At 42.6% G+C, this 12531-nt stretch overlaps 1 protein-coding gene across 4 annotated transcripts in view; it reads right to left on the reverse strand.

The window, feature by feature from the left end:
- Positions 1-12531, reverse strand: part of ASTN2 (astrotactin 2) — an 801670-nt gene that overhangs the window by 274641 nt on the left and 514498 nt on the right. For all 4 annotated transcript variants that reach the window (XM_031677473.2, XM_072960007.1, XM_031677480.2 and 1 more), the window contains one exon: positions 8834-9022. In XM_031677473.2, the coding sequence (XP_031533333.2) occupies positions 8834-9022 (189 nt within the window). The remainder of the gene's footprint in view (positions 1-8833; positions 9023-12531) is intronic.

The following is a 12531-nucleotide window of genomic DNA, read 5'->3' on the forward strand; positions in this document are numbered from 1 at the left end:
GAACTTTTGGATCTGGGCCCAGATTATCAAATTCCACGTAGCACACATGAGCATCAAAATTTCACATTGCTAGTTAGGTATATTTCACTGTAGGTCATCCAGATAGAAACAAAGGGGAATACCCTATAGGAAACAAATGATACAACCTCTCAATGAGATTACAGCTTTCCAAAGATGAGATAAATACTCCCACAAGGAGACGACCTTGACTGCTGCCCGTCCCACACTTCAGGCTGAGCGGTCCACCTTCAACGGACCCACGGAGCATGAAGGGCGGCATTTCTGTATCTACCCTCAGCATTTCACCAAAGCAGTGTATTCATCAAAACATGGGTTGGTTGGGGAAAGTTGGGGGGATAATCATGACTCTAGTCCAGAGATGAAATTTGGGAGAATGCAACAGAAAACATCTTCATCCACCATATGGCTTCTGGAACTTGGGGTAAAGGAATGAAACTGAAGGAAGAGAAAACAACGTTTGCCAGAAGCCTACTGTGGCTAGGACTCTTGCTCATTAGACTGTTAAACCCTCACCACAGCTCCTCGAGGATATTTTGAGGAAAAGCCCCACTTTACTGAACATACTGAGGTTCACAGAGGCTTAGAGGATGGTCCAAAGCCACACAACTAGGAAACGGCAGATGTGGGGTATAGACCCTCTTACTTCTCATGGTGGCACCCTGACACCTTGTGTTGGGTCCCAGCGAAGAACAGGACCAAGTTCCTGTAGGATCATGCAGGTAAGGATGGCCTTTGCCCAAGATTCCTCCTTAGTTACGGATTTAGCTGCCCCCCGCAGCACTTGGGTCCTCCATGTCTGCTGAGAACAGGGACAGAACAGACGCCAATCTTCTTTAATCATCACACCACCACCAAGAAGTGGGTCTTGTTATTATTATCTGATTTAGAGACGAGGAAAACGAGGCTTGATGAGCTAATGTGCTCAAGGTCAGACAGCTGACAAGCAGCCAGGTAGGACTTGGACTCCAAAGTCCAGCATCCTAGACATCAGGTGAGCATATCCCCAAATTGCTGGCTAACATAAACCACCTGGGAATACAGTGGAAATTCACTTTCCTGCGTCCCTTCACTGGGGCAAATGGTCAGTACGTCTTGACACAGCTCTTGGTGATTCTGATGATCAGGTTAGGAGGAAAGGCTTCACAGAGCCTCTGGCCGTGGCAGTTGAGTAAAAGGAGTGCCCTATTCTGGGTCAGATGCCCTCAGTCTTTGTCTGAGCTCTGCCCTCAACTTCTCCTTAAGAAGAGGCAACAGAAATCAGAAGGGAAGAGTAGCCTAGAGTGACACAGCAGGAGGTGGCAGGACAGGACTGGCAACTCAGCCTTCTGATTCCAGGACCCGACATGTTGGCCTAGCCTCCTGGGGACGATGCTAGGAGCCCCTGGGGAAATGGAGACAGAGAAAGGAGATTCTTCTGCAGGCAACCCAGGAGTTAGGACCTCAGGGAAAATTGCCCATTGACTCCTGTGATCCAGCCTCCAACTTTTGTTCCTCAGTTCACTTCCAAAATTTTGCCATTGATCTCCCAGAGAAGGTAGCTTACAGCTGTGTCTCCAGGTGTTTAGCTGAAGATTTTTGCCAGGAGCTGGAATATTACTACATAGAAAGGCTTGGGAATGGCCTTGAAAAGTCAAAAGCTAATGCTACTTTCAGTTAATAATTTCTCCACTACTTGCCTCCTTTGCTTTCTTTTCTTTTTCTTTTTTTTTTTTTTTGGCAATAAGATGATGGCATATTACAAAACACCTAGGCCTAAGAGTGCAGAAAAACAGCTTCCAGGCCTGGCTCTGCTGTTAATTCTTTATGGAACCTTGGCCTTGGTGTTACCATCTGTACAGTGCGGGAGTTGGATCCTATGTCTCTAAAACCTTCCGCGTGAATACAGAGAAACCCAACAGACTGGGGCTTGGAGGCCTGGTTCGTTCACTTACTAGTTACATATGATTTTAGGTAATTCATTTAAACACTGTGAGCCTCGGGCATCTCATCTACAAAGGGAGGAGTTTGTACAAACTGTTCTCCAAGGTTCTTCCATCTATAAAGCCTATGATTCTTTGGGAACTGAATGAAGAAAATTGACAAGTATAGAAAATAAGTCTAATTACAGCTCTCAGAGGCGGTAATGCAAAGTAGGAGCACGCTGAAAGCCTGGGAGGCACTACAGCTAAACGGGCTTTGTTGTCAGACCCACGTGCTGTCTGTTTTTAGCTGCGTGACTGTTAGGTGAGTCAGCCTAACATCTCTGCGCCTCAGAGTGGTAAACAGTATTGGTGTCTCACATATTTCTGGGTCTCTAATTCTCTGCACATAATAGGATTGCATGTCTCAGCTCAACCCTTGGAAGGCACCTTGATTTGACCAATGGAATGCCAGCAGAATGTCATCTCTAGGAGGAAGTAATGAGAGCCAAGTTCCTTTCCCACTGTGATAGCATTCATGGAAGCACATGAGATGATGCTTCTGTCAGCCAGGATTCCCAAGCACCAGAACGAGCAGAAACACTGTGATACGAGCAACACACACACGTGCGCACACGTGCACACACGCATTCCTGTGAAGCCACTGAGGTTGTGAAGTTGTTTGTTATCAAGACCCAGCTTAATGCATTCTGGTTGACACATTCATTTCCTTTTTTGTAAAACCAAGTTGTTAAAGACTACTTTGCAGCCAGTCTTGGGAAGCTTAAGTCAGAAAACACACAGTATGTAATGTAACATAGGACCTGGCATATAAAGAAATACACACATGATTAAAGGGTAGAACGCAAGGAAAGATCCAGAAGCAGCATGGACAATTAACCATGTCCCAGGAAAGCAGCAGAAAAACCCTCGCTTTGGAGCCATTTAATAAGATGTGACTCAGGACCCTCAGCTGGGGAACAAGTCGTTGCCACAAAGGAAAGTCAGCTTTCCTCAAATCTTTAAAGAGAATCCTTCTGTCTCATCAAGCGTGGGTTGGTGATGTCTCATCCTGAATCCCACATCTTACCCCAAACTGTCCTCTTATGCTGTACAATATGCACATCTGATAAGCAAGCCAGATTGGAAAGTGCCTTTCTAGTAAATCTTTCACGAGCTCCTTACACCCTTTGTAGGTCATTCTTGAAGGCCTATGAGCAAATGTCTGCGGCTGGCAGAACCGTCTTCTTTTCGATGAGGCTTTTGCAAAATCTACCACTGTGTTTGCTCAGCCCCTATTCCCAATGAACTTCTCCTCGCTGCAATTTCTGAGACTCCAGGCTCAATAATAGTTCTTGACTGATGTTTATCTAAATCTCAGCAATCTATATCTGACGTTGGCCTTTCTTTCTTATAGGAATGAGGTAGGATGGGTAAGGATGGGAGAGGGAGGGAAGTAAAATCCAAATGAACAAACAAAACAACAAATAGCACCAACCTCTGATGAGTGTATCTCACTCCAACAGTCTCTGCCGATCCCTCACTGATCAAGAATTAAGGAAAGGGAACTCTGATAGTGACCTTGCAAGGGTTGTAAAGACCAACACAGTTCACTGAAAGGGATTAGAAACAGCAAAGCTTGACATCCCTTACTAAGTTTGGGGGCAATTCAGAAGTGAGATCTTTGATGCTTCACATTTCCACAGAATTTGGCATTTTACCAAGTGTTTTATGTACATTCATGAGTCCATCTGAACTTGATTCCTAATCCAGAGCTCTCTCCAGGCACCAGCCAGTCTCTTAAAACAACCCTTATTCCCTCCTGGGAATAAATGATATTGTGACTTCAGTGTGAACTATGTCCTTCTTTCTCTATCACTTTAGGTCTCTCCTTCAAGCCTTCTAACTTTCAGTCCTTCCCAATTCACTTACCTTTTGCCGTTTCTTTATCTCCTCATCCTTTTAGCCCTTGTCACTACTTGGTATATCTTTAACCCTTTCTGTGCTTCACAATCCCTCCCGTCACTCTGTCACTTAATATCTCCTCCATCCTTGTCTGTCCCCACACCTCAGCGCGGTCCCTCTGACTGCCTCTCCTTAGCACACTCACCCCATCGCTGTCTCTCTCCGTGAGTCTCTCAGTGTGCATTGTGCTTCATCTTCACCCAGAGTGGATGACTCCTGGACTTGTCAGGGTCCTAAACACCTCCACATGCTCATCTCCTAGAGACAGGCTGCAGCCTACATGCAGCAACCCGAGGAGGTAGCCAGGAATGGGATCAAGTTCCTGCAGAATCATGCATGTGGAAGTGTCCTTTCCCTAAGATTCCTTCCTTTGTCATGAACTCGGCATCCCCCAAGGCACCTGAGTCCTCACTCTCTGCTGAGAGCAGGGATGAAACAGGTGGCTCTTCTTACCACATGCTAACGTGGGGATATGAAGAAGTTACATATGTCCCTTGTAACAGAGCCAGAAACCAGGAGAATGCTGGTTTGTGAGTCAATGACTCAAATTTTCAGTCTCAAAGGGGCCCCAAACCATGGGGAACACTGGGCAAGTAGTATCCATCTTGGGCCTCAGTTTCTCCAGCTATATAAGAGATTAGTTCTGGACTAGTTAATCTTTAAGTCTAGTTAAGTCTCTGATTTGGAGACTTAAAATGTGAGGCTTTTTGTAAAGCAGCAATCCAGGTTGCTCTTTCAGAGATCCCAGAGAGGACATGAGAGGCAGGCCTGTCTTCCGTCAGCAGATGCAGGTGTGGGGAGGTGGGCAGGGGCTGGGGATGTACAAAGCAGAGTTGTGACTGTCACACAGGAGATTCCTTAGCTGGTAAACTTTGAAATCCCAGGCCAGGCAGCTGTCAGGAAACGAGGCATATGGCAGGACGGCTGGTGGGGTGCCTGCTGGCTACTCTGGAGGGCTGGATGGGAGATTACTTGGAGGAGGAGGGGAGAAAGAGGAGGAGGTGAGAAATGACAACAGCCTTTCATGCTGAAAAACTTACAGGCTTGCCTTCTGGAATTTGAAGGACAAAGGAGCTGCAGCCTCTTTCCTGTCTGGGGCTCAGGAAGGGAGCCTTGAAAGAGATGAATTTAGACTCATCAGAAGCTACTCACCTCCCATGGTGGGAAGTCAACTGCCTTAGCATGTGGCTCCAAGAGGTGACATGGTCTGGGGATAGAAATAATTGCAAAGAAAGTAAAGCCAAGGATGAGAGAGCTCAAGTGAAATGGCCTTCTCTCATATAACGGGAGACTGGGGAGTTCCCTAAATCTTGAGGCTGTTGTCGAAAGAGAAAGGTGTGTTCTGTCCATTATGCTCCCTTCCATAAGCAAATCAGGGCAGACGGACCCTAGCTATTCAGAGACAACCTAATATTGAAGGGCTGGGAACAATAAACAGACTGTTTGAGGCAGAAGGACTTTTGATGGGGTTAAAATTCTGTCTCAGCCTGGAGACTCCCGGCTCAGCCTTCAAGGAGCCAAGCTCTCTCTTATGAGCCTGTCTGTTAGTAGTGGGAAGGCAGCACACTGGGCAATCAGGAGATCTGAGTTTATATGCTAGCTCTCCAATGACCTACCTAGGGACCTGAGCTAAGTCCCTTCCCCACACGCAAATGAGATCTTGGGATTCCATGAAGCCCCTTCAAGTATCAGCATCTTACTTCCCAACTTGTATCCTCCTTTTGGACCAAGCTAATCTTCACACTTGAGAATGAGAACTAGCACATTTGATCATTTATCACATGCCAGCCACTCTGATAGCTGCTATGAGGAATCAAACTACATAAAACAAGCAACTGCCCATGTCACAGTGACTGGAATCTGATAAAACATCCTTTTAAAAGATAAGGCAGTAGGACTAGTAAGGACTAGTAGGACTAGTAAGACAAGTAGGGCTTGTCATGGGTGGGGCCAGGATTTGGAAATAGTCTATCTGGGGTTTTATTTTTCTGCCCCTTCCTCTCCCACTGCTTATCAATATGTCTGGGCTTCTGCATGCTCCTTCCTGGACAGAAAAATGCCTTTATAGCTCTTATCCTTCCCAAGAGGCACTGTTCCTCGCCATCACTTCAAACTCCAGTATACAAGCCCTGTCCTTTATGAAGCCCTTTATCATTCCTTTACTGCCTTTCAAAATCTTCACATGGGAACTCTTTGAAAACCACTGGCATTCCCTGGAACACTATTTTACAAATTAAATCTTCATTTTATCTCCTCCAATTGTATCTGTCATCTTGCAAACTTGGAAATTCCTTTCTCGAAGACAAAGGGTAATTTCTTTATTGTTTCCTTTGGATTCCATGCAGCATTATTCTATCCATCACAATGCTCAACAGAGGGTTTCATAGACTATTAACACTATTGAAAATCAGGATTGTACAGTCTCAGAATTGAACGGTTCATTCAAATTGTCCTTAAATTTCTCCCAGAGTTTTTCTAACAAAGTAGCATTTGGCCTCAGCTGGAGCATCTGGATAGTAGAAAGAACTTTACTGGGAATAGGAGGACTTGACTCTGCCATTAAATCGCTGCGTGGTTGCCAGTCACTTATATCACCTTTGAATCTACCCTTAACCTCACCCTTCACCTGCAACTGCTCCCCAGCCCTTGTCTGTAATACCTCTCAACTATCTCCCTGAATCTCCTTTCTCAATATTGTCCCCACTAACATTCTCTTGTGGCTCCCACAGTAGACACTGACCCCACTCCACTATTTCCCACTGCACCCTCACTGCAGTCTACTTCCCACACAATTACTGAGAGATCATGTGTCGAAAAATGCAATGGAATCATGACGTACTCCCCACTTTTAACCATTTAGGAGCTCTCCCCTTTGCTATTAGAATAGAGACTTGGCCTGCAAGACCTCCATGGTCTGCCACTGCTTATTGCTCTGGCTTTGCCTCCCACCATCCCTCCCCTACTTCCTCAGCTTCAGCCACACCAGGTTTCATTTCCTGAAGCTGACCAAGTTCTTTCCTTCTTAGCACATGTCTCTGCTTCAAACATTTTCCATTGCTAACTCCCACTCATCTTCCAGGTATCAGTTAAGTAACACTTCATCTGGAGGGTGGACTGTGAGCCTTGTTATTGCTTTCTAATCCAACAGATGCACCCCCACCTCCATATGATGTAATCCAACTAAATTGGATCCCACTGTTAATTGATTTCCTGAAACACTGTATATTTACTTCATAATACCTGCCACAAATTAAGTATATAAAATCACACACACACACACACACACACACACTCACTATATCTACACACCACAGGGTCTAAAGCCATTTTTATCTCATTTTCCATTGTCTCCCAAGCAACCAGCATGGTACATAGGATATAGTAGGTGCTCAAAAAGCATGTGATATCTGCATAGATGAATAGTTTCAGGGAATTCACAATTTCATTCTAGTTCTACACAATGGGAAGTGATAAAGTACACTGGATTAGAAGATTAGAGCAAGACTTTGGAGTTAGCCAGATAAACATCTGAATCTTCACTCTCCCTCTCACTAGACAGTGACCTTGAGAAAGCCACTTTATTCCTCTGGTGTTGACTTTTCAACTGTAAAGTGGAGGCCACGGTGTCTCAAAGGGTTTTAATTGTGAAGCTAAAATGGCATTATTCTGGTTCTTTCATTTCCTAGAAGGGGGTCTTGGGAAAGTCACTTAACATTGCCACTTCTCCTCTGCATAAAGGGGATGATAACAGCCTCGGCTTCCCAGGGCCATTGTGAGGGTAACACAAATCAGTGGATGGGAAGTGCTCAGAATGCCCACAGTATGTGCCAAATTAATGTTACTGGCTATTACTGTTGTTAATATTATTAAAATACATAGTAAAGAGCTTGACATAGAATATTTCTTAATATTCAGCAGCCATTATTACCACTCCTACAACAATCACTATTATTACTTAGATGACAGGATGAGGATGATGATGATCATAGTGGTGATGTTTCTTGTCAGTCCTGACTTTGCCAACATGACCTTAAATGGTAGGCAGAACCCTGTTTTGTGATAACTTATTATATTTTTATGTAAAACTGTCTAAAAGCATAGTTTTCTTTTAAAAAGACAAGCATTTCTTATACATGGAACAATTCTTCTTACTCTACTATTTATAGTTTTCAGATTTTGAAGCATGAATAAATCCTACCCAAGGCCTCCCTTGTCCAGAAGAGCCCCAGTTCCTTCAACTCTCCCAGGAAGATTTTAACAATTAGACTGCATGTCTAATCTTCATATAATTTGGCCAACCCAGTCCCTGCTCTGCTTATTCTATGAGGGCAGTCTCATCTTTTAATTTCCCATGTACCTCTGTATTTATTAGCAGGGAAAGAGGTCTCTGACATACTGAGTAGCAAAAAAGGCAATTTTTAAAGAGCTTTACTGAGAGTTGGTGGGTATGTGTGCATATGTGTGCCCACTGATATACAGATAGAGGGAGAGAGAGAGGACAGTATTTTAAAAATGTTCAAGAAAATGTTAATTCTGGATATCTCTGGGTGATGAGAATTTTATTTTCTACTTCATTAAATATCTTTGTTTTTGAACTGCCTGAATAGACTATATAAGATACTTATTCCTAATAGACTGAAAGATTAATTACTTTAAAAAATTCCATTAACTATACTTACAGGATGATTTACGATTGAGATGGAATTTAAAATATGTGGATAGAGTTAGAAAATGTGAGGGTGGGATAAATAAGGGTTAGGTCAATGGAGAACGAACTTCAGGGAATGACCTTTGCTGACTGCTAACACTTCATGGGCAGGCATTAGGGAGTTTGGGGAGATGCTGGTCAGTATAACAGACCTCTATCCTACAGTGCCCATGGCTTCCTCCCCTCTTCCCAGATCTTGGGGCAGTGAATCGACCAGTAAAGTACAGGTGTCTGCCCATACCTAAAAGTCATCTGGAAGACTTGGCCTTGGTTCACATGCTGGGTCCGGTTGTTGTAACCATGCAGCATCTCTCCAAAGAGGGTGTCGTTGAATTTGGAGTCCGGTTTGAGGCACTTGGGGCCCTCGCAGACATCTGAGAGCATGAGGCAGGATTTTCCATCGGGAGCCAGTTTGTACTCCTCCACACAGCTGCACAATAAAACAGAGTCAAGAGTTAGCTCCACACTCTGGATGCCCCCATTGGGGATGACCTAAAACCAAGGCCTCCTTTGCCTGCAAAACAGGTCAGAGTTTAGGAATGGAAACAGCTATTCTGGCTGGAATCTATCTAGGGCACAGGTGTCTAGAGAGAAGCACATTAATCCTGCAAATTGGTAAATTCAAGGAAAGTCATCTGTGACATTTTGGAGGAGTCGAGGGGAAAGTCAGAGAGCACATCCGTGCACAAAGCAAATTTAAAAACTGTTTTCCATGAACACACAGACTTTAAAAAGCATGACAGACCAATTCACAGGGAGCTATCAACTAGTTTCTCAAACCAGAATCTATTCCCAGTGTATCTGTCGACCAAGGTTGAAGACGGTAGCAAGAACAAGGCTTTTATTGCCCTTGTAGCACAGAGGTGATCCTTTCAGTACCACGGACAGCGCACGGAGCAGCAGTCACAGCTTCTGTTCAATTAGCAATGTTAGCAGCCTCTGCTGGCCTCTAACTACCCAGTCCTGACAGCACAAGGGTCTTTGATATGCTTGTGAGGCAAGGGTGGGCTCCTCAATGGACCAAACAGGCATCTGAATGGAGTGTGGGAAAATATTTGCAATTTGGGATGTTTACAGAGGGAAAGAAAGCTCTTAGAGAGGTACTGGGGGCAGGAGCTGGGGGGAGAGGAGACAGCAGAGGTCCTAACCCATGAAAAATCAATCCAGAAACTGGAATTCTTTGACTGTCTATCTGTTCATGGTCCTTTGCTAGGCACCGGGGGGAGGGTGCACAAAATAAATAAGACACACAAGAAAATAGGCTGCACAGCTGAAGACACCTGTAGAATGTCCTCTTTGCTCCTTGTGATGTATGTGAAGCAAAGTAAGCCATTTTACCTCTGTAGCCTCCAGTTTCCTCATCTGTAAAAGGGGGCTGACATTCCTATCCCACCTTAACTCACAAGGCTGCTAAGAGGACCTACGATACGTTGACTGCAAAAACAGATACGAATTGTACTGTACTTAACAAAATAATTATAGAGTGGTTGTAATGGTGGTGATGGTAGTGTTTACTTACTGAGTATGTGCTATTGACTAGGCACTGTGGGTATTTCTTTTCTAACCATGAAAAAACGTAGTATCATCACTTCTGCCTTATACAGAAGCAAAATGAGGATCCAAGAAGCAAAGCATGTCACACAGTGAGTAAGTGGCAAGGCTGGAATTCAGAATCAGGTCTGTCTAGCAGCAAAGGCACCTTTTTCTACACTTGTCTTTTCCAAATCCAGTTGTTTCTATTTGCATGATACGGCCCTGGTTAGGCTGTGCTGGCTGGAGGCAGTAGAAAGCAGGCAGTCTCTTATTTGCCTTTCTTCCACAGGATGATGTGAAGATCTATTAAATCTGACTGCAAAAAGACTCATGTGGGAGAAGGAAGAGGCCCTGTAACACGATTTGGGAAGAAAATGTACCCAGGTTGCAGGAACCAATAGATGATGTCAGAGACACAGGATCTAATTGAAGGCAGGAAGTAGACAGGCAGAGAGGAAAACGTGACCCAAAATCACTCCACTGAAAAGCCAGGAATGTCTCATGCCTGAAGCAAGCTGTCACTCTGCCCTCGCTTTCCTCCAACCCCCGATGTATTGCACAGATGCACTGATTGTCTTTCTAATATCTACATGCTCCTGCCCAAAGTAAAGTGGAAGTTCTTGGAAGGAGGCCTGTCTTGTTGCCTTGGTCAAGTCTCTCCTCTTTTTTTTTTTTTTTTCATCTGTTAAATATGTGAAACTCTCCCTTGTAAAGCTGCAGTATAGATGACATGAGTTTTATAAATATGCAGAGTATACAGTAAGTACTCAGTAAAGTCTAGTTCCATCCATTTATTCCAAAAGGTTCCCAGCAAATAAGAGAAGTGGTTTACTAGGTAGAGCTCTCCCTCTTCACACACACACACACACACACACACACGTGCACCCGTGAATAAATACACTGTTGTTGTAAAAGATTAGACATTATCAAAATCTATAGAGTAAAATGTAGAAGTTCTTCATTTCCCACTCCACACATATTCTTACTTCCTGTTTCAGTGGTCACCATTATTAATAATTATGCATTATTGGAGGATTTTTTCAATGAATTTAGATATACACATTTTATATATTTATAATAATAAATATATCATTTTTGTTTATTATATCATGTTATATATTTTTTAATTATATATATAATTTTATAATAAACTCATAAGCAGAATTACTCTATACATTGTTGTGAGATACACATTTATATCTAATACAATTTCTTAGAGATATTTTCAAAACAGTATCCACATAGATTTACCTTTTTAATGACTGTTTGGCATTGCACATGAAAAATGTACTATAATGATTTTACCTCATCTTTATTGATGGGAATTTTGGTTGTTTATAGCTGTTTGTTATTACAAATGGTACCATAATGAAGAATTTTGTACATATATCACTATGTACATGTGTGTGTTTCTATACGCCAGTCTTAGAAGAAGGATTGCTGGGTCAATATTTCATGAATTTTAAAATTTTGATAGATCTAATAAATGGCTATCTGTAGAGGCACCACCAGTTTACAATTCTATCACTGATGAATGAGAGAACCCATTCCCCCACAAATTTCACGTCCATTATTGCCGATATGGGATGGCAAAAAATAACTCATTTTTGTTTGGATTTGCATTTCCCTGACTACTAGTGAGAGTCACCATCTTTTCATGTCATGGTCATTTGTATTTCTCATTCTGTAGATCGTCCATCCGTGTGCTTGGACCACTTCTCTGTTTTGATATGTGTCTTTTTCCTTATTGGCTTTTACATGCTTTGTATATTTTCTCAGTAGTTGTATTTCACCTTCCAAATTTATTAAAATTTTCTCCAAGTCTGTACTTGTATTTTAATCTTACTTTTGATGTCTTATAACCTTTTTATCCTGATCCTTTATTGCTTTTGAATTTTGTGTTATGCTTAGAAAGCCCAAAAGGATGAAAAAATATCTTTCTTTATATTCTCCTAGTATTAATACAGCTTTTTCATCCTTGGCTATTTAATTTGCGTGGAATTTATTTTTGTGCATGGTGGGGGTGGTTATTTTAACTTAATTATTTTTAAAATTGGTAGATGATTATCTGAAGGATCCATCCTTTCACTAAGTAGTTTGAAATGCCATTTTGTCACGTACTAAATCCCTGTTTGTACCCCGTATATATGGTTAGAAATTTTATTTAATTATCTGTATATTACTGCAAGAATTCTGTACTATTTTAATTACTGTAGCTTTATGGCATGTTTTGGATGTAGCAAAGTAAGTCTTCTCCCTGTTAGGAACACTAATTTTCTATTTCAAAATCTCCTCCGTGTTCTTACTCATTTTCCCCTCAGATAAATTTTAGAGTTGGCTTGTCAAGTTCTATGCAAAACTTTACTGGAATTTTGGGTGGTTTTAAATTGAACTTGTAGACTAAAT

Source organism: Vicugna pacos, chromosome 4 (genome assembly GCF_048564905.1).
Source record: "Vicugna pacos chromosome 4, VicPac4, whole genome shotgun sequence".
NCBI lineage: Eukaryota > Metazoa > Chordata > Mammalia > Artiodactyla > Camelidae > Vicugna > Vicugna pacos.